A 24,958-nucleotide genomic window follows, 5' to 3' on the forward strand; every position below is an offset into this window, starting at 1 on the left:
CGAACCCGTTAACCCTTAGTCGATCGATACATGTATACGTATATGTAGCGTAATCTACGTACTTAATACAATACGGGTAGAAAACGTGAGATGTGTAGGAGGTGTTTCGTTTCCCGCCACGAGCGACCGCGGAAGTCCTCGAGATCGGGGGTTAAAATCGTCTCGCCGCGTCCGCGGGGGTACAACGTCAACGGAAGGCACACGTACGAGTCGAGCGACCGACCGCTTCCGGTCGCTTAAATCTTAGAGCGCGCGAGATATCGAGGAGCGAAGCCGAGTCCCTCGCGACGCCGGCGAGTCGAGAAGAGGGGTTCCGAGGGTAAACGGCGCGATCCCGCCGCGACCCCGTCGCGATCCCGTCGCGAACCCGCCGCGACTCGGACGGCCTAGGGGCAGTAGCCCCGGTTGGCTCCGGTCCTGTTCCGACTGTGCCACTTACATTTGAGAATCCGCACGTAGGTTCGTCGGAAGGTGGCGTTACATAGGGCATAACATACGGGGTTTACGGTGCTGTTGATGTAGCAGAGGTAATAGAAGAAGTCCCAGAGCTCCTGCGGGATGCAGCCGACGCAGGAGGTGACGGGCTTCAGGAGCACCAGGATGTTGTACGGCGTCCACGTGATTATGAAGGCGAGCAGGATGGCGGAGAGCGTCTTGGCGGCCTTCTTGTCGGCCTTCTTCTCCTGCGTCTTCTTCTTCTTCTTGACGGGCGCCTGCTGCTTGTTGAGCATGCCCTTGCCGCCCGAGAGCGGCTTGGGCATGTTCTTGGCGTTGAGCGGGATCCGGACGTCGGGCACGTGCGACGGCCGGGGAAGGACGTTGGAGGGGCTCGCTAGCTTGCCGTCGATCTTGAGGGCCCCCTCGACGTCGGGGCCCAGGTCGCCGTGCACGAGGAAGGCCATCGCGTCCTCGGGATACATCTTGATGCTGGGCCCCTCGCTCTCGTACTTGCCGACGCCGTCGATGGGCAGCCGGATGAGGATCGTGTAGACCTGCAACCGCGAGGCGTCGATCGGTCGGCTCTCGGCGGGGGGCGGGGGGCACGGGTCGTTCGCTCACCGAGTCGTTGGAGACGCTCTTCGAGATGGCGTCCCCGCGGTCGTCGGGTCGGTCCAGGGCGTTGGAGGCGGTCTTCTCCAGGGAGAGACCGTGGGTCTGGATGACGCCCAGGGAGTCGCAGCGCGAGATCGCGCTCGGTAGCGGCGTCTCCGCCGAGAGGGGCGTCAGGGTCTCCTCGTAGCCGGCGCCCGCCTTGCCGTTCTCCGTCCCGCCGAGCTCGTCGTCCTCGTCCTCGTCCTCTCGGCCGCTGTGCCACCAGGCCTCGCACCACAGCTTCATCCACGTCCAGGAGAAGGGCCGGGGCCTCTGCGAGCAAAGGATCGCGCCCGAGTTAAGCCCCCGTGTCCGGCCCCTCGTCGCCGCTTCCGCGCCGAACTCACGATTTCGCCGTCCGGGTAGCGCCCGTCGACGTAGGAGACCGTGTGCACCGAGTGGACGTCGTCGGCCCCCGTGCTGGAGTCGCTTCGCGTCCTCCTGCAGTCGTCCGCGTCCAGGGCCTCGTCGCTGCGCGAGAGGGACCGTCTTTAGTCGACGCGGGAGGAAAGATCTTATCGGCCGGCGTGTCGGCGCGTCTCGGCGCGTCTCGGCGCGTCTCGGCGCCTCTCGGCGCGTCACGCGAGGGCAATCGAGACCGCCCCGGCCGGATCCGAGTGCCCTCGCGCGATGCTCGCGGTCGAGCGCGGCGGATTCACCTGGAGTTGCTGCGTTTGCTCGCGTCCTGCTTGCCGGCCTGTAGATTCGGCAGGTCCTTCTGTCGCTTCTCGGTTTCCCGCCATATGCGCCAGTACAGGAAGCACATTACCGAGACGGGGACGTAAAACGCGGCGATCGCCGTTCCGAAGGTGATGTAGTGATTGGTCTCGATGAACTGAATGTAGCAGGCGTTAACCGGGACCGTCCTTTGGCCCTCGATGTAGGGCCAGGCGTAGATCCACGGAGGCCAGAGGAGGATGGAGATGCCCCAGGCGCAAGCTTAAAGAGAAAGAAGACCCGGGGTACGACGGGTTCGGCCGGGAGAGAAGAGCGGAAGCTCACCGATCATGATGCCGGCCTTGTAGGTGGTCCTCTTGGCTCGGTAGGTGAGCGGCCTCGTCACGGAGAAGTACCGGTCGAAGCTGATGATGAGGAGGTTGAGGACGGACGCGTTGCTGGCGAGGTAGTCGAGGGCCAGCCACGTGTCGCAGACGTGCGGCCCCAGGGGCCAGTACCCGAGGACGGTGTAGACCGTGAAGAGCGGCATGGAGATGAGGCCGATCGCGAAGTCCGCGACCGCCAGGCTGAAGAGGAAGTAGTTGGAGATGGTCTGCAGCTGCTTGTCGATCTTGAAGGAGATCATGACCATGCTGTTGCCCACGACCGTCGCCAGACTGAGGACGGTGGCCACCACGGCTATCATCACGATCTCCCAGATCGAGTAGCGGTGGATCGGCGCGGCGTCGTCCGCCCCGTCCGTCGGGAGGACGGTGCCGTTCTCCGGGAGGCCCGTCGTCCACCGGGTCGCGTTCATCGCTCCGAGCGGCCCCTCCTCCCGGCCTCCCTCCGGATCCATCCGGACTCGGGCGGGATCCCCGACTACATGTCCCGACACCCCGGTGGCGGGACCCGTCGGAGGTCGCGCCTACCTCGTCACGACTCCTCGTCGCCCCGACCGGACATTTAGGACCTCCGATGCCCCCCTCGCGCGCCCTATCGACCCGAGGGAATTATTTTTAAAACCGGGGGCGATCGCTCGCTCCGGACGCGGGCCGAGCTCGGCGGCTCTCGCGGCGAGGGTCGCCGGAAAATTCTCCTTGAAATCGATGCGCGAGCGGACGGGCGCTTCCCCCCCGAGAGGATGGATATTTTAATCGTTGCGAAACGGGGGAGGGAGGGAAGAAGGTAAACACCACGCGGATCGCTCCGGTCGCCCGATCGAAGGGAACGCGAGAAGCGAGTCCGCGCCCGGACGATCGATCGCTCGACTGCCGAGAGGAGAGACCCCGCCCTCCGATATCGATATCCCGCGGTTTCTCGTCTCGACGGGACGCCGAGCTCGGGGCCGAGCTCGGGGCCCAGCTCGGGGCCGAGCCCGGTCGGCGTCCGCGAAGATGGCGACACTCCGGTCTCGAGCACTCTCGACGGCCCCGGGGAGGAGAGCCGCGAGGCGCGACGCGCGTCTCGGCCGCGGAAACGGAACTCGGTCGGGCGGGTCGAAGCGCCGGCGGAATAGGTCTGTCTCGGCCGCAAGGCACTCGGGGGATGACGGGATCGAGGGATGCTGCGCGCGCGCTCCACCCCCGGGGAGGGGCCGCCGCCGACGCGCCAAAGGACCGGACTAATTCGACTCCCGTTTCGACGCCTTTTTCTCGGAGATTATCGCGACCCGGACCGCGCCCCGAGCTAATTCCATTTCGCTTTTCCCTCCCTTTCCCTCCCTTTCCCTCCTCTGTCCCCGGTCGGGCGAACGGAAATTTCACCCAGCCCGACCGCCGCCTCAATTGGGGCGGAAGAAGATGCGATCGGTAATTCGATTTAAACCCGGTCACCCCGTACCCGGGGTCGACGCGCCCTCGTTTCCTCCCGGAAAAGCGAGAAACCTCGGCCGGACGAGTCCGCGCGCGGTGCCTTCCTTTCGACTGGCGAGCGCGCTTTCGGGGATATTCGCGTCGATTATCGGCACCGCCCCGATAATCGATCGCGTAACGATGCACCGAAAATACGAATCGCTGGGAGCGACGGACGTGCCCACGTTTTAGGATCAAACGTCCCGGCGGAGAGACGAGTTCACTCTAGAACTCGTCGATGGGCGCGACTAATGATATACTTCCTCGTATCGTCCTCCGCATCGCCGTAAATTAGACAAATTGCAGAGAGCACCGGTCTCGCGACGCGTTTCCTGTATTTTCCGTGCAACGTCGCCGTCGATCTCCGCCGAGACGCGTCCCTTTTTCGCTCCAACGCGATTCAACGCGATTTACTCCTGGTCGGACTGGAGCGTCAAAGTGGCCCCGTACCGTCGATCGAAACCAAGAAAACGTTTCGTTTCTCCCGGCGAATCGGAAAAACTCGACTATATTGCGGGCAATCCGCAATGGTATAAACGCAATTCCGACGAGTCAGCCGAGTGACCGGAGAAAAACGGCTCCGCGAAATTTCCAATTTCGACCGGACTCGCCGGTTTATCCCGGCGATATTTTTTCCTCGACTGCCAAATCGAGTAATTTCGATTGCCGCGAGGATGGGACGCTTCGACAAATATTTCCGAAATACCTCCCGACGCGAACTCCACGGAAAATAAAACTACTCCACGCGAGAGCCGAAAAAATCGTCCGACCAGTTGCCAACAAAATATCTATAGGGCGATTCTCAATGTATGGTCGAAAACCTCGTCGTGTTTGCGTTAGAATTTCTTTTTGCATAATTCCGATTGTTTTCTCCGAGAGCGTCGGATTAAATGGTTTTGACCTATTGGGCGTGGATAATGCGAGCGAACCGAGCAAGTCGGCCGTCAACGGGTACATTGATTTCGATTTTCGAAGGCGCGCGCATTCGACCCGACTTCTTTTGGTTTTTCGCTGGCCCCGTGCGTTTATCCTTCACATCCGGTCGTATTTCGCGGTCAGAGGGCAACTTTAAATTCCACCTTAGATTCGATAGCAAAAATTTTACGGGGGATCGCATTTGTTTATAAAGGGAAAATTAATTGAACCGATGTCTCGTGTTACATACGCATGTAATCATCAAGATTGGAGCTCATTAAATCTAATAGAAGGTTTGAAAATAACGTCAACTATATTAATACCTTTGACCTCGCGCCTTAATATTTCTCATTGTCGGTCCGCGGAACATCCACGACAAGATGAATTTGCGGGAATCAGAAGGTTCACCCGTGCACTCCGGCCTCCACGTAAGTCCCGAGGAGTCGAATCGCCAGGAACCCGCGGGAGTAAGTTTTTCGTGTACAGTTGAATTTAGATTTAGGGCCACTGTCGTGCGGCTGGCGCCCAACGGATTTATTGTTTGGGTAGAAATAAATTGAGCGCCTAATATAGGGGCGAAAACCACGTCGCAGAGTAAATATTAAGTACAGATATACTGGATTATTAATTTGACATTTAAGAAATAATTATTCATGCACTTCTGATACCGATGAAAGTAAAATTCAGAAAACTATTTCGGTAAGAAAGTGAATGGAAAGTCATAGCTTTTAATCGTGCCTGACACGTTTACAAAATTTTGTTTCGTAAACGTGCCAGCAAAGAACCGAAAAATAGAATATGTGCAAAAGAATGACGCACGCGTAACATCGAGTTATTCGGCATGTGCAATAGAAAAAAGTCTCGAGACATACTTAATCAAAGAACATTAATTATAATAAATGCAATATCTATGATATAGTACTTAAAGAAATATTACAACGGTAAAGAAGTTCAAGCTCACATTCTTTACAATAGAAATACCTATCTCGTTTGCTTCATTTATAAATAATAGGAGTTACCCGTGGTAAGCCTATACGTTTCAAATAGGCATAGCCACGGAAGGTTATTTAACGTTCCATGATTATGGTACATCAAAAGAGCAATTGATGGAATGACATTAATTTAGATAAAAGAATTCTTTATACTTAGAAATAGCCGGTGTATTTAATCCCGGCCCTATCCATTCAGGCAGTGCGCATAATTATGTGAATTCCGCTATCCGTATGAACTGGAGAAGACATTTCGCCCACTTTCAGGGCAAAAGCTGCCTGTTCGAATGGTCGCTGCATCGTTCCCCGTTTAAATGGTCCTAAGTCTCCCTCTCGTTTGGCAGAACTGCAATCGCTGAACTCTGAGGCAAGCTGCGCAAATGTTGCTTTCCCTGATACAATGTGTTGACGATAGGCTATAGAAACAAATGATGAATTTAGTTAGATCATTTCTTCGATAGTACAAAAATTCTTAATTACACATGTCCCTGCTATATTAATCACCTATACAACTAGGAACATTATACAAAATATAATGACATCAAATTATTAGGGTAAACTACTACTTACTATTTATTAAATCTAGGGCTTCTTCTTTCGATCTCGTAATTTTGTCTTCTCTCCACGAAGAAGGGCGTCTAGATTGGGCGTGTTTTACTAAAATGTGGGAACATCTTACTTCCTCCATTTCATCAGATTTATTATTGCTTAATGGGTCTGCAGGTTTAGTCGGCTTGTCCCACTGACTTTCTTTGGTATGAAGGTTCAAATAATAATGCTGACCTATTTAAGAAAATCGTACTTACTTTGATTGTATGATACGAAAATATTTGCAATTAAACGAAGATATTAAATACATTAAAGTATGATCTCTTTACGACCATAACCTTAAATCGAAATAAATTAAAATCCCGTGACCAGACGAGACTAAACAAAATTGTATTAGGAAGGAAAAAGTATGAGAACGAATTACTTATCACGACCAAACACGGGGAAATATCACCCTACTTTGCATAATTCAAAGCAACTAAATACGAGCATAGACATTGGGGCGGACGTAGGAACGCCAATTCCCTTGCAAGGAATTTATAAATTTATTCTCACATAATATCAGGAAATAAATATTGAACAGAGGAAATCGCTTGTAATACGCGTCTCGAATGATTGATTTTAATCGAAAACACACCTGTGGACCTGCTAAGGCGTTTCTCCCAACCGAATGGCAACTCCTCATCAGCCATTATATTCCTCAAACCTCGTTCAACATGTCGCGGTTACTATCTCAAGTTACAGCAGCGGCATGGTTATAACAGTGAGGAGTAGAGAGTGCTCATGCGTCACGTTTTGGCAGTACCGGGGTGCCGCAAACTCCTGACGGCCGTACATCGAAATGGTTCCACCTTTCACGTGGCATACACATTATCGACGTCAGTTCCAAATGTTACAGCAGCAGGAGATGAGAGCAGCCATGCAGTGGAATGTGTAAGAATGGCACACACATACATGTGAAAACGATTAAATTCTGTAGCAGCACATTCGTGAGGAGGGTATTTCATTTTCCAGCTAGGTTATGGCGATAACTACGAAGTTCACTCACTAGTTGGCACCACTACCGTAGAATTAGTTCCACGTAAGTGCTGCTCCATGATGTAACAAGGTAAGAATCATTCTGCCATCACTCTGTCTTCTTATCTAGGTTATGTGACGATCGACGTGCGCATGTGTTCCATTCCGATTCCATAGTTTCGTGGTTTCGTGCGACGGTTTGACAGGTCCAGACAGGTACAGACAGGTCGGTGACTGTGCGACGGTCGGTAGCAATTGGTTTTGGAGTGCACCTGTTTAACAAAATTTACAGGTTTATCCCAGAATCCAGAGTTAGATTATAGCAAATTCATTCGCCTGGGAGATGCTAGGTGCATTTCTCGTGCCACCGTCGTAAACGCCTTTTCCTACATTCCAGGTACTGGGCCAAACTTTTTACCTCCTTTATAGATTACTAGCGTTGCAACTCGCAGTATTTTTTGTACGCCAAGTATGGTTATGAATCATATTTTATTACCCCTTTTCTCCTTGGGCAGGCTGCATGTCCTTTTTCGAACTGTAGTTCACATTAGACATCTCAAAGTTCCGAGCATTTTCCGTAATTGTTAATAAGTGGGTCAATTTGTAACGCGAGTGGATATATTAATTTCCAAGCTTTCATTTCCGTATGCAGCCTTTCCTGGTTATGAGTTTTTGATTTGTTCATTTATATATTCTAACCTTACAACTCTGGTTATTATAATGAAGTAGACAATAACGTTTATAACATTCAAACCTCCTTGTTTTACGAATAATGCAAAAAGTTGAGATACAGTGCTTTTATAGGAATCGCACCAAAAACGTGCAGCATTGCAGAAAGAGAAAATCGCAGTATGGACTGTAGGTGATGAGCGTTATCGCCTGGCAACAGTCTGATTTCATGTATCTTTGTCCAACGTCTAGCCTTTAAAGCAGAGTGGATTCACTGTACGCCCGTGAATCCACTTTGAAGTTTTTTCAACTAAAGGAGATATTTACATTCAAAGAAATATCTACCGACGAACTGGCTCTATTAGCTAAGCTGGAAGAAGCCAATAGGTAAATGACGCGTTAACGATCTCTCTTATTGTCACTTAGTTTAATTAGCTTGACTTTATGCGAATGGTCGTTTCTATGATTCCATCTGGGTCGTAATTAACATCAAGTTTGTACTTTAGGCTTATCGAATCGGACGCAAAGTCATTAAATTCTTTGCAAAATAGTCGAAATAAGAAGGAAGGTGACACGTCGCAATTGTCGCTACCATCCTGTGGGGATGGAAGTGGTGGAGATGGTGGTAATGCGCAACGGTCGTCGACGGATGGGGAAGAAAATACGTGGACTGTGTGGGGCCACATTGTCGCCGACTGGGATAACTTTTGGAAAAAGAGGAAAGATTTTGTGAAAGAATTGGTGCGTCAAGGAATACCTCATCATTTCAGGTACATATGTATAAATTTCTATTACAATGAAAATAAAACGCCATTTCTGTAATATATCGGCAGTGTTGTGCCGTTCCGTAGCATCTCATTAATCTAACTCCATTTGGATTTCAGGGGCATAGTATGGCAACTGTTGTGCGGCGCACACGATTCCCCCGTTAAAAAACAATTTGCAGAATACATTAAAGCCACCTCAGCTTGCGAAAGAATCATCAGAAGGGATATAGCGAGAACATATCCGGAACATGACTTTTTCAAAGAAAAGGACGGTCTTGGTCAAGAGAGTTTATTTAATGTTATGAAAGCGTACAGTCTTCACGACCGAGAAGTTGGATACTGCCAAGGCTCGGGTTTCATCGTGGGACTTCTTCTTATGCAAGTATGTCCATAGGGTTGTCCGAGCGCAATCTGTTTTCGAATGAAATGGATTAAAAATGTATGTAAATTGTCTGACTTAAAATTTGCTTCCAGCAAATGCCAGAAGAAGAAGCCTTTGCAGTTTTGGTTGCTCTGATGCAAGAATATCGTTTACGGGATATGTTCAAACCGAGTATGGCCGAACTTGGAGTCTGCATGTATCAATTGGAGCACCTAGTCGCGGATACGCACCCCGAGTTACACGCTCATTTCACTGCTCAAAGTTTCCATACTTCTATGTACGCATCCTCGTGGTTTCTTACACTTTTTACTACAGCACTGAGCCTTCCGTTAGCTTGCCGGATTTTCGACGTGTTTTTGTCAGAAGGCATGGAGATCATATTCAAAGTTGCATTAGCGATGCTGCACCTAGGGAAAGAAGATTTACTCAGCCTGGACATGGAGGGCATGCTAAAGGTATAGTCGTACCAGTGCATTGATATTAATTGTCCCAATGTATGTAAATTATCGGGTCATGCCGGAATATCCTCTCGATTTACCGCTCGCAATCGGAGACCGGCTTTTAGTACCAGAGAGGAGCATCCTCTTTTATGCGCGATTCCTTGGTATCGAATAGAGAACAATACGTTCCGTCACGCGCTTGTCGTATTTAACGAGCGATTCGTCGCGTTTACAGTTTTTCCAGAAAGAGTTACCCGGTAGAGCCGAGGCGGAACCCGACAAGCTGATGAACCTCGCTTACAGTATGAAGATCAACTCGAAACGCATGAAGAGATTAGAAAAGGACTACACGGTCTTGAAGATGAAAGAGCAAGAGGAAATGGTGGAACTGCGTAGGCTCAGAGCCGAGAATAAGTTGCTTCGACAAAAGACGGAACTTTTGGAAGCCGAGTCGGCGGAACTGGCTGACAAATTGGTAAGGGGTCAGGTATCCCGAGCGGAGGAAGAAGAAACGACCTTTATCGTGCAAAGGGAGTTGGCTGCTTTACGGCACACGCATCTCGATACAAGCCACCAGCTTGAACAGGCTCACGAAGAACTGAGATCCCTGTCGATTCTGCTTCAAGAGAGTTTGATGTCGAAGCAGTCGTCTCTTGACGAGATCTCCATCAAGCAGGAAACGTTGACCCAAAAGGAAGAAATGATTCAGTGTCTGCAAGAAGAGTTGGTCAGGGTCAGGTTGCACGAAGCCGAAAACGATGCTACCATCCGAGACTTGAGGACCCGCGTTCAAGAACTGGAACAGGATAAAAAAACCTTACGAGAATCGACCCCGGATAACTCCGTGGCGCATCTACAAGAAGAACTTATAGCGGTTAAGCTTAGAGAAGCAGAGGCCAATTTGTCGTTGAAGGTAAATACTTTCGTAATACGTTGAGACGCGTTCCTTCGTCTTGAAAGATTTTTAAATTTAATTTAGTCGATAAAATTGTTAATCAATCCATGGCTGTTTGTAGGATCTGAGACAAAGAGTTATGGAGTTGAGTAGCGCGTGGCAACGACATCTGCAAGAGCATCGTTCCGCTCAACCACCTCCGGCATCGGATTCCACTCCAAAAAAATTACTCTTTTGGGAAAATAAAAGCAATGAAATTCAGAAGTTCGAGGAGGACCTTATGACAACCAGAATTCGTGAAATGGAGGCCGTCGCAGAAGTCAGAGAACTCCGACTCAAAGTAATGGAGCTTGAAACGCAAGTGCAGGTCGCTACGAATCAATTGCGACGGCAGGACGAAAACGAAAAGATCCTCCGAGAGGAGTTGGATGACGCTATCGCTAGGGAGAAGGAATTGGTCGCGAAATTTCGAGAACAGCAACACAAATACTTGGATTTAGAATCTAAAATGAAGGACGAGGCGATGATGACTAGAATAAAAGACGCGGAGCATGCTCAGCAAGTAGCCGAATTAACTCAGAAGATATCTCTTCTCGAATTAAAGGTGAGCGGAAAGGTCGGAGCTGATTAATATACCTAGACGTTGGGTAACGCTAACACGAGCACTGGAACTATTGCAAATGCCGAGTACATTACGGTAATTTCATTACAGAACGAAGAGATGTTTACCGAAGGTGAGCTGAAAAATAATCTGGACGACAACGAAAGAGTGAGGGAGTTGCAGGATAAAGTCGAAGAACTGAAAGCAGAGGTAAATTCGTTTCCCAGATAAGAGGTAGGCCCGTTTACGTGAAAACTGACAGGTATCGTTCGATTCAGGTGATGGGCTTAGAAAATTGGAATCACCGACCGGCTAACGCGGAAGTCCAGGGTACGCAGAACTGCAGCGCGGATGCCGAGAGCGACGTGGACGAGCGGGACCTTAAAATATGTTTTCAAGATCAGTTGAGTACGAGTACGCATATTGCACCGGAGTTATAACCTTTGTGTACATAGTGGGTGATCGGCCCAAGGAGTACTCGAAACATACCAACTTGTACCCGCGGCATATAGTTATGGTCTAAGAAGCGACAATGACGGAGGTCCTTAACTTAAAGGTAAACCTCTTTCCGTACAATTCCATGGTCCAAAGCTGAGATCCGAACGCGAAGTTTACGCATGTATCGCTAGAGGCTCCGATTCTCTTCTAACCTGCATAACATACACTCAACTGTCAGCGTTTGATCGCGCGTCATAGTTGTAGTCATTCTAGCGTGTAACTAAGGAAAATACTCGCTGTATTATCTTCCACGTTAATCGAGTTACCTGGAATTTCTTTGGCAATAATTCAAATTAACCACTCGTAGGCAATACTTTCGAGCGAGGTCCGAACGGTTTACATCGATTCGTACTTTTTAAATCGAAGCCTTGGTGCTCGCGTAAATTTTCAACATATCAGAATTATTCTTTACGGTAGCTAAATAATTTGGAAGTAAGAGCTCGGCGTCTTACGACCTAGATAGCAACGGTATATTTACAAATTTTGATCGCTATTCCGTCCTTATATATTATTTATTACGTTTTAATTTTTCGCATTTTTCTCGGTAAGGTTACATTCCTAAACGAACTGCCAGGACGGTAACGACTCGACACTGGTAAAAGCGTTACAGCTGCGATAGTTAATTTTATTTCAGAGTACGATTTAAGTTATCCTTCGAATAAAGGACGATTTTCGCTCGCGTTCCAAACGGAGCACTCGGGACTAACCGTTAAAAATTAGCAAGAATTAAGATGTCAGTCGTGCCGTATCGATACGTTCCAGTTTTAATTCGTCTTCTTAACGTCCGGCGCGTCGTTTTAACCGTTAGTACGGTTAAATCACGCATGTTCGTAACGCTTAAACGACCCTAACATACATTTCGACAGGATTGCCCGGAACGCTACCGCTTTCTCCGTATCGAGTTAATTCCACTTTTTATCGATCATCGTCTCCTTAGTATTTATTTAACGATCGACCACTAGACGGTGAAAATTGTCGCGGTAACTCCATTAAAATGGACGATAGGTAGGAATTTTAAACACCATGTAAAATCGTCGTTTCTTTTTATCGAAAGCGGTATTAAAAGTACTGTTGAAAAATACACTCGGAAAAGATCTTTAAGCCACGGAATGTTTACTCGCCCCGTCCGACGGAAACCGGAAGATCGGGTCGGGTCGGCTCGGGTCGGGAGGAAAAAGGGGGCTCGGTGGGATCTTCGGGATCGGTCGGATCCGAGTCGGATCCGAGTCGGAGGCACCGGCGGGCGCTTAAAGCGATCCCCGTCGAGCGATGACGGCTCTATCCCTCGGGACGGGCAGCGCGCGGTTACCGAGATCGGGCAGATAGTTGCGTCGACCGGCCCTAGGCCGTGTTAACAGCCGAAACTCATAAAGTCGTTTTACCGGGCCGAGAAAAACGGACGATAGATTCCGTAGCCGAGATAGGACGGTTTCTCAGTCAAGGTCGACGAGCGGGCCCGAGCCCTCCTCCGGATGGTCCAATAAATTTCTCGGCGACCCGTCTCGTTCGAATGAACTCGTCCTAAACGGGCCGCTCGGGCCGCTATCGAGGAATCTCCGGGAACGCCGCCGCCTCGAAGGAGCGCCCGGGAGCGCCCGGGAGCGCTCGGGAGCGCCCGGGAGTCCCGGGCGTCCTCGGGGACGTCGCCTCGGCCGGGTCGTTAGCCGCCTCGGCCCGGCAACGGGACTCGCGACGGTAGCCAAGTCCTCATTAGCGCATTCCGTCGCGACGCTCGCGCCTCAAAGCATCTTAAAAACAGCTGGGACGTAGCGAGCGTCGCGACGCGGAGCGGCATCCCGTCAAACGCGACCGCCCGCTCGGGGGCCGGAGGGAAGAGGGTCGCGGCCGCCGGCAGGAAGAGGGCGAGTTATAAGGAGTCTCTCGGAGGGAACCGACCGGCCCCGGGGTAGGAGCGGACCATTTATCAATGCGTTATACGCGCGGTGGCATATTTATAAACTCGATACTTACTAACTACGCTCTCGACCGACACCCTTTGCGTCCGCGCGCGACGCCCCGCCCCGCCCCGACCCGACCCGACGCGGATCGGACCGCTTCGTCCCGGCCTCGGCGGTGATTCTGGTTTCGTGCCCGAGTGCGAGGCTCGCGCCTTTTATCGGGAGGGCCCTCGAACCGTGACAAGGGCCGCCGGCTCGGCTCCCACGGCTCCTTTTTAATCGCGATCCGCCCCGCGCTCCCGATCGGCGGGAGCGCGCCGGGAAACGGCTTTCCCGCCTCCGGACTCGGCCGAGTTCCGGCCGGTAACCGAAGATGCCTCCCCGATACGGTCGGCCGGCCACCTGCCAAAGCCGATACATACGATTAATGGTAAACGTCCCGCGGGCACGCGATTCCTCTCCTCTCCTCTCCTCTCCGTTTCGGAGCCCGGACCGGACCGGACGGAAGGAACGGGAGGACGATTTCCTCGGCCGGGAGGAACCGCTGGAGGAACCGCCGGAGGGCGGCGGAGGGCGGCGGAGCGCGGCCGGGTGCGGCCGAGCGCGGGCCGCGTGGCAACGCGCGTGCGTGCCTCTCGGCAATTCACCGACACCCGGGAATCGCGATTCCCTGGAATTTCATACGGAGGGAAGCTGGCGCGGCCGTTCACCGTGGCCGCGCACCGGGAGGATACATAAAGGGGATACGGTTCGCCCCGCCGTCTAATTGGCGCGGACGCGGCGGATCGGGGACCTCGGCGACGGAGCCGAGACTCCGGGGGACTCCCAGGTGGTCCAGCCGTGCGAACTCGGGCGCCTCCCGCGTTTCCCACCAGCGGGCCTCCGCCGCGGCGACGAGGGACGCCGGAACCAGCGGGCCCGGCGCCCCGCGGGGCCGAAGGATATAATTACGGGCGACCGGGTCGCGCGAGCGCGACCGGGCGGTGGTGCTCGTAAATAACCGACGGGATACCGTCGACTCGGGTCGCGTCACTACCGACCGCTTGATAAAACCGATAAGGCTTATAAAGAATGCTTGTCTCCCGTGTTCTCGCCGTCTCGCTCTCGCGGCCGTCCTCGCCGGCGAGTGTCGGTATCTTAATGTCTCTCCGGCGCTATAAATTACGGGACACGGCTCATGCAGCTGCGACGCTTCGTCCCGCGGTCGCCGCCGCCGCCGCCGCCGCCGCCGCCGCCGCCGCCGCCGCCGCCGCCGCCGCTCCGCCGCCACCGCCGCCACCACCGCCGCCTCTCGGCGAGCGAATCCCCGCGGACAGGTGGACCCGGTCGAATCCCCATTGACGGGTCCCTTCCGCTCCTCCCCGCGGCTTCGGGCAAGGCCGGTAAATAATTTCGGGAAATAATTGCTACCGCCGGGTCGTCGACCTCGCGGCCGCGCCGCTATCGGCCCCGAAGATCAACATTCCGCGTCAAACGCGAGAGGTTTCCCCGAATCCCGGCCGAGATACGACAAGGCCGAACCCCGAGGAGTCCCTCGTCGGCCCTTGACTCCTGGCCTCGGCGAGGGCCCCCGAGGGAATCGCTCCTTCCTCGCGTGGGACGCCTCCGAGCGGGCACCGAGCGGGCACCGAGCGGGCACCGAGCGGACACCGAGCGGGAACCTTCGAATCGCCCGATTATTTATAGCCGAAAGTATTACGGATGGATATAAACGTCGGCAATGCAAACACTTAACAGTCCGTATATCAATCAGACGCCAGGTTGCGCTACGGCTGCTCCTCCGGGCCGCTATAGCTCTTCTAAGCTACGCTTCGCTATACTTGACCGTGCAACCGGCGCCCCGCTGCGCCCCGCTGCGCTCCCCTGCCCCCCCTCGGGCCCTCGAGCGACCGCAGCCCCGGCCTAACCCGACCTGTCCCAACCTATCCTACGACGCGCTCGCGCCCGCGCCCGCCTTTATGTAATTTCTCATGTAAATTGCACCTTCGGCCCCCTTGTAAATCACTCCTCGAGAATATCGCCAAAGAAAGCAGAAAAACTGCATTGGGCCCGGATTTAACCTTAACTGCCTAGGAGGGAAACGTTTTCTGCGAGTGCTACATCGTTGCGCGCCGGAGCCTCCTCCGCCCGCACCCCCCGCCGCCCACGCGAGGGCCGCGCGGATCGATCCTCGCCGATCGCCGGGAAGGCGGGATCGGGGCGACAGGTGACCGAGGCGGCTATACGAAGAGCGACCGGGGACGAAAATTGGGAGAAAATTGGGAGAAAATCGAGCGGGGGCGAGGCGGAAAGGAGTCGCATCGAATCCGTCCCCGGCGAGGCGTAAAGAGAAAAAAAAGGTCGGGCACTCCGCCGATGGAGCGTGGAAGTTTTCCCTTTGTGCGCGAGTTCAAAGAGTACGGTGCTTTGAGCCAACTCGAGCCCATTGTCGTAAAAGTTCGCAGCCGCTAAAAATCTGACGTGTTCCGAATCTGGCTTAATTAATAGCCTTATAGGGTCCATCCCACGAGGCAGGCCCTCCGTCTCCCGTTCCTCGATCCCCGGTGAAGAGGGCACGTGCGAGACACGTGTCCGTAAGAGGATATCCATTCGTCCCGCCCTGCCCCGCCGCCGACCCACGCTCGACCCCCCGACCCCCGNCGACCCCCGGAGCTCAGGTGCCTCTATTTTCTTACGCCGATGCGTAATCCTAATCCCGCGTCCACGCCCCGACTCGACTCGACTCGACCGAAAGTTCGCCTCCTCGGGGGAAAGGGAGTCGCGGGCTCGTTAAAGTCCCCTCGAGCGGGAGCGAGATTTTCTCTCCCTTTCCGCGAACCGCCGACTCGCGGCGGTTCGCGGCCCTTTGGCGCTCGCTCGATCGACTCCGTTTTCCCCCGCGACGACGCCGAAACGCGCGAATCTCGGATTCGACTTTGGCATCGGAGCGCTCGCGCTCCCGCGCGCGGATTCTCTCAGCCGCGACGCGTGTGAAAGTTCTCACCGAGCGGCGTATCGAGCTCCCGCTACTTCAAAGAGGGACCGAATGCCGAGGGAATTTCGCGTCTTCTGAAATAAACGCGCGTCGACTATCGGGGAATCTATCCTCCGGCGAGAGAAGCGGAGCGGGGCCGCCGTCGTCCCCCGAGACATCGGAAACCCCTCGGCCGGCCGGCCGTTCCGTTTCCTCCTCCGGGTCCGAAATACGCGGACGCGAGGACCACCGGGAAGGAAGGGGGTCCGGCGGAGGCGGAGCCGACGCCGGGCCGGGGCGGAGCCTTCTTCGGTGCCGGGCGCCGCCGCCAGAGCGCGCGGCCCGGGCGGCGGCTCGGGCCCGGCAGTCCCGGCGGTCCCGGCACTCCGCTCCGCGGATCCGACCGAAGCGCGTCGCTCGCCGGAGGAGATGGGATCGCCGAGGCCGGTGCGGGACGTAGAGTGCGTCGAGTGCGTCGAGTGCGTCGAGTGCGTCGAGTGCGTCGAGTGCGTCCAGTGCATCCAGTGCGTCGCCCCGGCCGAGGCGGGGCCCGCGACCGACCTCGGCCCGGGGGCCGTTCGACGAGTCCGACAGTGAGAGGAGCCAAGGAGCGACCGGACCCGGCGGCCGCCTCCCCCCTCCGGGCGTCGGTCCGGCGTCTCTCACCCTCGGCGGGAGCCACCCCGCGACCGCAGCCACCCTGATGGGAGTGTATGAGGAGCGCGCCCCTCCTCCCAGCAGCATGCACTGGGTGAGCGACGTCCCCTCGGCCGCCATCGCGGGTCTCGGACCTCCGGATTCTGCGCGGTGCCGCTCCGGGCCTAACTTTTTGCCCCCGACTCCGCGGAACTCGGATCGAGACCCGAGGGAAACGAGAGAGGAGAGCGGAGGACTCCTTCCGGGAGCGGGACGCGCGAGCTATAATTAACCCGCGTCGCGATCCTCGGGCGATCCTCGGGTGATCCTCGACCGATCGGGGAGGGGGGACCGGGTCGGCCGTAAATCTCGGACCGGGGCCAAAAAAGCTCCCCGCGTCGCGGTGGGAGCATGTGGTCGCGATAACCGAGACGTATGGCTGCAACGGGGGCCGACCTCTCGACGACGTCCGCGTCCGAGGTCTTCCGGGACGGGGGAGGGACGCGTCGAGAAAAGGTGTCGCGGGATCGGGGAAAATCGCGGGGCCGATAAAAAGGTTAGTACTCTCTCGGCGGCTGCACAGGGAAAGAAAAAGAAAGGATCCGAGTTGGGCAGCGATAAGGACGTATCGGCCGGGGGCCGAAAGGGTTATCACCGGGTACTCACTTTCTGCGGTCACCCACTCGATGCGCGTCCCGGCGGCCGAATCGACCGTTTCCGCGAATACTGGCGTTATTATTCCCTTCTTGCCGACGGACCTCTCTCGCCCCGATGGAGCGCGGCTCGCGGTGTTTTTTTCCGTCTTTCGTCTCGTCCCGGGTGCTCGATCACCTTCGCGATCGACCGTCCGGGACGCGACGTTACGCAACGGGCGGAGTCCTCCCGCGCGAATAAATTGACGAGAATTGAACGCGGATAAATCGTTGCCGAGGAGGGTCGCGACGGTCGGAGGCCCGGAGGACGACTCGTCGAGCGTCCGCCGGCCTCTCTCACGCTCCTCGGGGTTATCTCGTCTCGGGTCCGTCGCGACTCCGCTCGGTAACGCCGGTGCCGGGCCGGTGCCGGGCCGGTGCCGGCCCGGTGATCGATCGAGCGGTCGTTGCGGGAAAGCCCGAGTCCGTCGGAAGCGCGGCAGATACCGATACGAGCTTCGACTTTTATCGGCGAGTCCGGCCTCCGGCGCGTGGTCGGGCGCGTGGTCGGGCGTCGGAGGCCGGAAGAGGAAGCGCCTCTGACGCGTCCCCGTTGTTCCAGCAGCCGCCCAGCTCGCAGGAGCGCGGCAGCGGCCCCGGCCGGGCGGGCAGCCCGACCGAGTCGGGCCCGGCCGCCTCCGACCGGGTGCGCGACCCGAGCCCCTGCCTGCCGGCGTCGACGGGCGACGCCGCCCGCCCGGCCACCTCGCCCACCCTGCCGACCCGGAGCCACGGGCAGAGCCTGCGGGCCCGCTGCTCCAACCCCTACGACTCGCCGGAAGGTACGCCGCCCCTCCCCGCCGACCGACCGCGGGCTCTGACCGGCGACTCTGATCCGACCGCGTCCCCAGGTGGTGGCGGCCCCGTCGAGTACCGCGCGGAGGCGACCTACCCGCGACCCTACCGGCAGGCCCAGGCGCGCCGCTTCGGGGACGAGGAGGAGCTGTCGGGGCCCGAGGACCTGCACGCCGTCCACGCCGTCCACGCCGTCCACGCCGTCCACGCGGTCCACGCGGTCCACGCGGTGCACGCGGTGCACGCGGTGCACACGGTGCACGCCGTGCCGAAGCTGGAGCCTCCGCCGACGCCGCCCTCCTCGCGGGACGACGCCTGCCCGCCGGGCGTCTTCTGCGCCGGCTGCGGCCTCCGCATCTCCGACCGCTTCTACCTGCAGGCCGTCGACCGGCGGTGGCACGCCACGTGCCTGCAGTGCTCGCACTGCCGCCAGGGCCTCGACGGCGAGATCACCTGCTTCAGCCGGGACGGCAACATCTACTGCAAGCGGGACTACTACAGGTGGGTCGTCGCGACCCGCGGGGCTCGGACGGCGTACCGAGAATCGCGGCTCTCCGCCGGAGGTAAACGACCGAGTCGTGACCATTAGTCCGGCGGGGACCGGCCGAGTGTACGCGTATTAGCGGGCCGGAGCCAATAACGCGCCGTGTGGGGTCCGATCCGTCCGGGATCTTCCGAGGCCCTTCCGAGGCCCTTCCCCGGCCCTTCCCCGGCCCTTCCCCGGCCGCCGAGCCCATTTAACCCGACGACCCCGGGACGTTCGACGGGCCGATGGCCGATCCCGATACCGTTTCCGTGCCCCTCCGCCACTTTTCGGTCGCCCCGCGCTTTCCCGGTCGCCATTGTTCTCCCAGAGACGGCCCCGACTTTTACGCGATCGGAATCGCGCCGGCCCCCCTCGGAGGGGCGCGTCGCGGTTAATTCCGCCCGGAGCAGCCCGGAGGAGCCCGGACAGGAAACGGGCCACCTTAAATCAGCCGCGTCGCAAAGGAAACGCCGAGTGGTAATTGAGCCGTAACCCTCGGTCGGCGAACGCACAAATATTTCAGCGGCGGGAGCTCCCTCGTAAATTAGTCGTCATAATTAAGACGCGGCGCTGGGCGAGAGCGACCGAGGCCGCGCGGAAACTCGACACTTGGTGGGTGCTTTTTCGCTCCGGCGCCGAGGCCCGGGCTCGCCGACCGGAGGGTTTCTCGAAAATACGACGGCAGGCCCGTCCGGGAGTAACGCAATCCGGGTCGTGCGTCATCGAGGCTCGGGCTCGGGCTCGGGCTCGGACTCGGTCCGAGCGATCGGAATGCCGGCCAGGAGCCCCTCCGATCCGGATCGGCGTCCGGTAGCTCGGACCGCGTCGTCCGCGGGGCGGGACGCGTCCTCCCGAGCGCGCGGCTACTTTTTCCCATATTTTACGCGGCGAGGGTTCGGCCTCCCCGTAACCGGATACCTCGGCGGGAATGGTTTATGCGCCGACGCTCGCGCGACCGTCCGGCGCAACCGCCGACCCCCTGGGGCGCGGCCGCCGAATCCGCCGGCGCGAGGATCGTAAACCCGCGGGCCCGTCGCCCGTCGGCCGCGTATCGATCGGGCCCCGGAAAGGTGTTCGCTCGACAAAGGGAACGCGTGCCCGCGGCCCGTAAGACTCGGCGGGTCGCCGACGAAGGCGGGCCCCGCCATTGTGCGGCTTCCTCCCGAATCGCGCCCGAGCCCATTGTCCCCCGGAAGCCGCTACGGGAGTCCGCTCGGTTCCAGGATGTTCGGCGGCGCGAAGCGCTGCGCCCGCTGCCAGGCGGCCATCCTCGCCTCGGAGCTGGTGATGCGCGCCCGGGATCTGGTCTTCCACGTGCGCTGCTTCTCCTGCGCGGCCTGCGCCGTCCCGCTGACCAAGGGCGACCACTTCGGAATGCGCGACGGGACGGTGCTCTGTCGGCTGCACTACGAGCTCGGCGCCGAGCTGCACCCGACGCAGAGTCCGCCGCTGCCCGCCTTCCCGCCCGGGCCGCCCTACCTGGGCCAGCCCTTCCCGCCCGGCGAGTTCCTGCACCGGCACCTCCACCAGCACCTGCACCAGCACCTCCAGCAGGCGCGCGCCGGCCCCGCCGGCCCCGCCGGCCCCGCCGGCCCCGCGGCGCTCCCCGGCGCCCCCGGTGCCCCCGCCGGCCCCGAGGTCGGCTCGCCCCCCAAGGGGGGACCCTACTTCAACGGCGCGCCCGCCGCGCCGCCGCCGCCGCGGCAGAAGGGCCGGCCCCGGAAGCGGAAGCCCAAGGACCTGGAGGCCATGACGGCCAGCCTGGGTGAGTACGGCCGGGTTTATTCCAATTTGTCCCTCGCGGACGCCTGATTTACCGCGCGGCCCTCTCCGCTCCTCGAAATTTATTCCGGACTCCGGGAACGATGTCGCGATAATCGCCCCGGTCGTTAAGGCGACAATGGTAATGTATTTCGCCGCGACGCGAGTCTCGTCCCCTCCGGGCCGATAAGGAGCGCCGTCGGATCCGGACCGACTCCACCCGGATCGGCGGACCCGCGCGGGGGCGCGGCGTTTGCTCCCGAATTTCGATAAAATTTGCCCGGAAGGAGGCCGCGCTTCCTTCCGGGCGGGTGATTTTTCCTCTGGGGCCGCCGCCGGCCGGTGATCTCGTGGAATCCCGCTTAGCTTTCGAGGTGGACCTCGTAACCGGCGATCGGCCCGGGGCTGACCGGTTTGACTAGTCCATTGCGGGCCAAGCGCGACATTTTGCTGCACTATAAACACGCTAATCCGCAGCTGCGAATTCGGTCCCACGGCGCTCGGCGCCGCTCGGCGCCGCTCGGCGTCGCTCGGCGTCGCTCGGCGTCGATTAAGAATTCTCTCCGGCCCGGCCACGTAGAAACGCTCGTCCTTCCTCGATTTGCAGACTTAAACGCGGATTACATAGACCTGCCCTTCGGAAGAGGCGGCCCCGGAACCCCGGGCATGCCGGGATCCAACAGCCGGACAAAGCGGATGAGGACGAGTTTCAAGCACCACCAGTTGAGGACCATGAAGAGCTACTTCGCCGTCAATCACAATCCTGACGCTAAGGACCTCAAACAGCTTTCCCAAAAGACCGGCCTGCCCAAGAGGGTGCTGCAGGTGAGTCGGGTCCTCCCCCACCCGATGGCTTTGCCTCGGGGATACGTCGCTCGAAAGACCACGGAACAGGATCCTCGCTCGCGGTCACGATGCACGCGCGCTGCACACGCCTTTTATGCTCTGAATATTTCGTCCCGGTGAATATTTACGCGTTTTGCGCCGATTTTATCGCCACGGCGCCCGGGCCCTCGCCGAGCGAAACCGCGACGCTCGCGGCCGGGAGACGCCGGCCCGACGTCGCGCCGCTCGCTCGGGGTCGGGAACGAATCGCGACGCGTCGCGAAACCGATCGAGAGGTCGAGGTGTCGGAAGCGAGGATGCGCTTTTCGCGAATCGGATGCGCGTCGAGGCGAGCGCGTTACGCTCCGCTTCGTTGCCCCTTCGTACGTGCATCGCCTTCCATCCGGTGGGCTTACGACACTTCCAAGTTCGTCTACCTCCTATCGTCGACGCGCCTTCTCGGCGGATTTCCATCGAGATTCTCCGTTTCGCCTCGACGTTTCGATCGATCCCGCGCGGCCTCGGAGCTGCCCCCGTCCTCGTCGTTCGGAGTAACGAGACCGGCGCGGCCGTTAAGCGGGTCGTTTCCGACGGGGTGCGAGCAAAAAATTGCGACCGCCCCCGGGGGTGGAGCGGCCACGCGACCTCCGGATCGCGTTGGCTCCCAATTTGCGGGGGGGAATCGCCCCGGCGCGGTCGTCCCTGGGAAAGGAAATTCGGGATTCTCGACCGCTCGGATTTTAGAAAGCCCGAGGTGAACGCTTTATTAACGACCGAATATACGTGTCGTCCGTCGAGCGTAGACCGGCGTTAAAAAAAGTAGGTCGATGCGGCGACCGATAAGCGGCCGGAGGATCTCTCCTTCCTCGCCGTGGCTAACCCCGGCCCGTGGGGCTCAGGTCTGGTTCCAGAACGCCAGGGCGAAGTGGCGGCGCATGGTGCTGAAGCAGGAGGGCAAGGCGGACAAGTGCGGCGGCGGCGGCGGCGGCGGTGGCGGAAGCGGCGGCGGGATGGACGGCGGCTCCCTGGCCGAGCTGGAGCTCTACGGGACCAACTCCGGGGCCTCCGGCCCCCCGATGAGTCCTCCCTTCGGGCTGGCCGGCCCCCACAGCCCGGCCTCCCTCGGCTCCCTCGACTGCTCGTAATGTGCGCCGGGGCCGGACGCGACGGAGCCGGCGAGCCGGCTCCCAGGACTCTTCCCGGTCGGCCCCGACGCGCTCCCCGACGCGCTCCTCGGCGCGCTCCCCGGCGCGTTCCCCGGCGCGCTCCCCGAGGGGCCGGTCGACGAAAAGGACGCTCTTTGCATTTAATCGACGTCGCGGGTTGTAGGGATATACTGCGTTAGGACTGCATTAGTCAATAAAGGTAGTAACGATTATCGTCATTGTATCATTGTCGTCACCATTGTACACCGTGCCGGCGGGCAACCGTCAGACTTTGCAGGATAATTTTTTATGAAATATATTTTGACAATACATACCCCGCGTTTCATCGGATCCGTCCTCTTCCGTCCGACGGACGACCCGCGAGCGTCGCGGAGAAGACGCCCCCCGTATCGACGGCCTCGAGACTCGAGCGGGAACCGTTCGGATCGAAACCGCCCTGCCTCGAGGAAGGTAAGGCGCTTTCGCGTTCGAACAAACGAGAGGTAAGCGAGACAGTCCGAAACTCGCGTCCGCGGCGGACCTCGGCCGAAGGGAAGGACAGGATGGGTCCTTTCCTCGAACGTCGCGGGCCGAAGTCGCGCCAAACGGAGGCAAGAGGACGTGGGGGGGACCGGTCGAGCCGGGGGAAATAAGCCGCGACCGGGGCGCGTCGCGGCGAGGATACTCTTTGACTCCAATTTTCCGCTCGAGATCCTGTTTTGACGGGAAGCATGTCCGACGCGGGTTTACGGTGTCGCGTGTCGCGCGTCGCGCGTCGCGCGTCGGGGCTCGCGCTCTAAAATAGACCGACTTGATTCATGGCGCGGACCTGCCCTCCGTCCTCGACGCGGCCTCCGACGCGGCCTCCGACGCGACCGGAAGTCCGGATCGGGGATGCGTCCCGCGCGACGGACCCTTCCAGGAGGGGGCCGCGTCGTCGCCATCGATCATTTTCCTTATCGACGGCCGGGCCGCGTCGGGGAAGTATCTCCGGGTCCGGATCTCCGGCGGCCTTGCCTCTCTTCACGGCCGATCGGCTCCGAGAACGAGCGGTCGTCCCACGCGAACGGAACGCCAGCCATTATCCCCTTCGGGATCGCCGTCCACCGTTCGGCGGCCGACTTTCCGCGAATCGAGCCCGCGGGGCGGACTAATTGGCGAAAAGTCGTCGGGGGAGGGGAGGCCCGACCGCGGACCGTTTGAGCGCGCGACGCGGAGGACAGTGAGCGATGTCGCACCTGCCGTCGGGAGTCGCGCCGGGACACCCCGGGCCAAAAGCGGGCCAAAAGCGGGCGCGGCCGAGGGTGCGTCGACCGATTTGCCCGGCGATCTCCGGGGACGCCGGCAACGGAACCGAGTTCTTCTCGTGGAATCGCGTGTAGATCGTCTTGATAAATGCGCAAGGGTGCCCGCAAACCGTGCGTGTCTCCTCGGGGCTCCACCTCCCGAGTTTGTCCCTCGGGGGCCCGACGCGACTCCGAGTCGCTCCTTTCTCTCGCCTCTCTCCGGCCCGGGGCTCGGGGACGCCACCGACGGCGACCCGGGCAAAAGGAAGAGTTTTTATGGCCGGTCCTCGCGGAACGTCCTCCGTTTCCGTTAAATCATCGTTTTTACCGTTGCTCCGCGGCGTTACTCGCGAAACCGGTCCCGCGAGCTTTCTGCCGCTTTTTGCCGCTTTTCTCCAAATTTCGTCGTCCGGGCTTTCGGAAAACGCCGGTCGCGAAGGCGTTCGGGTACCGGTTTATCGGTTCGTCCTCGGGAGGGGGAAGGGAGGGACACCTGTCCGCCGCGCTCGTCACCCGGACCGGGCGCTATCGCGGCCGATCGCCGCCGATCGCCGCCGATCGCGGCCCCGGAGAGGTTAGGATCCGATAGCTCGGAACGGATTCCGGGGCGTTCCCCCCTCCCTCGTTAACCTAATCGGCCAGATAGGCGGGCACGGCCGCGGCCAGGAAGCCGGGGCAAACGCGTTAGGGCCAAGGGCTGGCAGTGAAAAATGAATCGCCGGCCAAGAAGAGTCACGTGCGGTCCACTCGGAGTCGGGCCCGAGACCGAAACCGAAACCGAGACCGCAAACGATCTTTTTTAAGCCACCACGTGTACGACGGACGGCCTCCACGTGACCCGGTCCCTTTTTCGCCTCTTTCTTCCCTCCGTCGACGCCGCCCACTCCGACTACCCGCGATCGCGGCTATCGCCGTCCGAATCGTAATCGTCCCGCCCGGCCCTCGAAGACCCGTTTCGACCGACCGGGGACGAATTCCTCGGCACCTCTCGGGACTACCCTGGGCCCGGCGGAGACCGTCCTCTCGGCGACGACCGGCGGAGACCGTCCACTCGCGCCTCCCGCGGGCGCGACGACCCGTCTCTCGTCCGCGAGCCGCTATCGGGAGGACGCATCTC

General features: G+C 58.3%; 4 protein-coding genes across 4 annotated transcripts; 2 read left to right on the forward strand and 2 right to left on the reverse strand.

Moving 5' to 3' along the window:
* Positions 1 to 386: 386 nt before the first annotated feature.
* Positions 387 to 2,692, reverse strand: LOC105699596 (muscarinic acetylcholine receptor DM1). The gene is made up of 5 exons (XM_012424731.1): positions 2,095 to 2,692; positions 1,752 to 2,031; positions 1,440 to 1,563; positions 1,060 to 1,365; positions 387 to 992 (listed from the first exon to the last, which is right to left on the reverse strand). Exons 1-5 carry the CDS (start codon positions 2,606 to 2,608, stop codon positions 387 to 389), a joined length of 1,830 nt encoding a protein of 609 aa, XP_012280154.1. The 5' UTR covers positions 2,609 to 2,692.
* A 2,322-nt stretch (positions 2,693 to 5,014) lies between these two features.
* LOC105699642 (peptidyl-prolyl cis-trans isomerase NIMA-interacting 1) lies at positions 5,015 to 6,810 on the reverse strand. Its single transcript, XM_012424781.2, has 3 exons — positions 6,693 to 6,810; positions 6,077 to 6,289; positions 5,015 to 5,922 (listed from the first exon to the last, which is right to left on the reverse strand). Exons 1-3 carry the CDS (start codon positions 6,745 to 6,747, stop codon positions 5,702 to 5,704), a joined length of 489 nt encoding a protein of 162 aa, XP_012280204.1. The 5' UTR covers positions 6,748 to 6,810; the 3' UTR covers positions 5,015 to 5,701.
* A 1,190-nt stretch (positions 6,811 to 8,000) lies between these two features.
* LOC105699597 (ecotropic viral integration site 5 ortholog) lies at positions 8,001 to 12,425 on the forward strand (the record flags this gene model as incomplete). Its single annotated transcript, XM_023434397.1, has 8 exons — positions 8,001 to 8,128; positions 8,248 to 8,511; positions 8,626 to 8,890; positions 8,983 to 9,345; positions 9,566 to 10,243; positions 10,347 to 10,829; positions 10,938 to 11,036; positions 11,105 to 12,425. Coding segments are annotated over 8 exons (2,442 nt in total), but the record flags the coding sequence as incomplete, so codon positions are not given.
* A 4,453-nt stretch (positions 12,426 to 16,878) lies between these two features.
* Positions 16,879 to 22,555, forward strand: LOC105699599 (protein apterous). The gene is made up of 6 exons (XM_012424733.1): positions 16,879 to 16,926; positions 18,066 to 18,285; positions 18,355 to 18,799; positions 20,048 to 20,589; positions 21,193 to 21,410; positions 22,310 to 22,555. The coding sequence occupies exons 1-6, from the start codon at positions 16,879 to 16,881 to the stop codon at positions 22,553 to 22,555; spliced, it is 1,719 nt and encodes a 572-aa protein (XP_012280156.1).
* Positions 22,556 to 24,958: the final 2,403 nt, after the last annotated feature.

This window comes from Orussus abietinus, unplaced genomic scaffold (genome assembly GCF_000612105.2).
Source record: "Orussus abietinus isolate OABI.00-Male unplaced genomic scaffold, Oabi_2.0 scaffold10, whole genome shotgun sequence".
NCBI lineage: Eukaryota > Metazoa > Arthropoda > Insecta > Hymenoptera > Orussidae > Orussus > Orussus abietinus.

Coding starts and splice junctions, on each gene's coding strand:
- LOC105699642 (XM_012424781.2), bottom strand. CDS start 6,747: ATGGCTGATGAGGAGTTGCCATTCGGTTGGGAGAAACGCCTTAGCAGG. Junction 6,290..6,692: donor ACGCCTTAGCAGGTCCACAG/GTGTGTTTTCGA, acceptor TTTCTTAAATAG/GTCAGCATTATTATTTGAAC. Junction 5,923..6,076: donor AGCCCTAGATTTAATAAATA/GTAAGTAGTAGT, acceptor TTGTTTCTATAG/CCTATCGTCAACACATTGTA.
- LOC105699599 (XM_012424733.1), top strand. CDS start 16,879: ATGGGAGTGTATGAGGAGCGCGCCCCTCCTCCCAGCAGCATGCACTGG. Junction 18,286..18,354: donor CCCCTACGACTCGCCGGAAG/GTACGCCGCCCC, acceptor CCGCGTCCCCAG/GTGGTGGCGGCCCCGTCGAG. Junction 18,800..20,047: donor TGCAAGCGGGACTACTACAG/GTGGGTCGTCGC, acceptor GCTCGGTTCCAG/GATGTTCGGCGGCGCGAAGC.
- LOC105699596 (XM_012424731.1), bottom strand. CDS start 2,608: ATGGATCCGGAGGGAGGCCGGGAGGAGGGGCCGCTCGGAGCGATGAAC. Junction 1,564..1,751: donor AGCAAACGCAGCAACTCCAG/GTGAATCCGCCG, acceptor CCTCTCGCGCAG/CGACGAGGCCCTGGACGCGG. Junction 993..1,059: donor AGAGCGTCTCCAACGACTCG/GTGAGCGAACGA, acceptor TCGCGGTTGCAG/GTCTACACGATCCTCATCCG.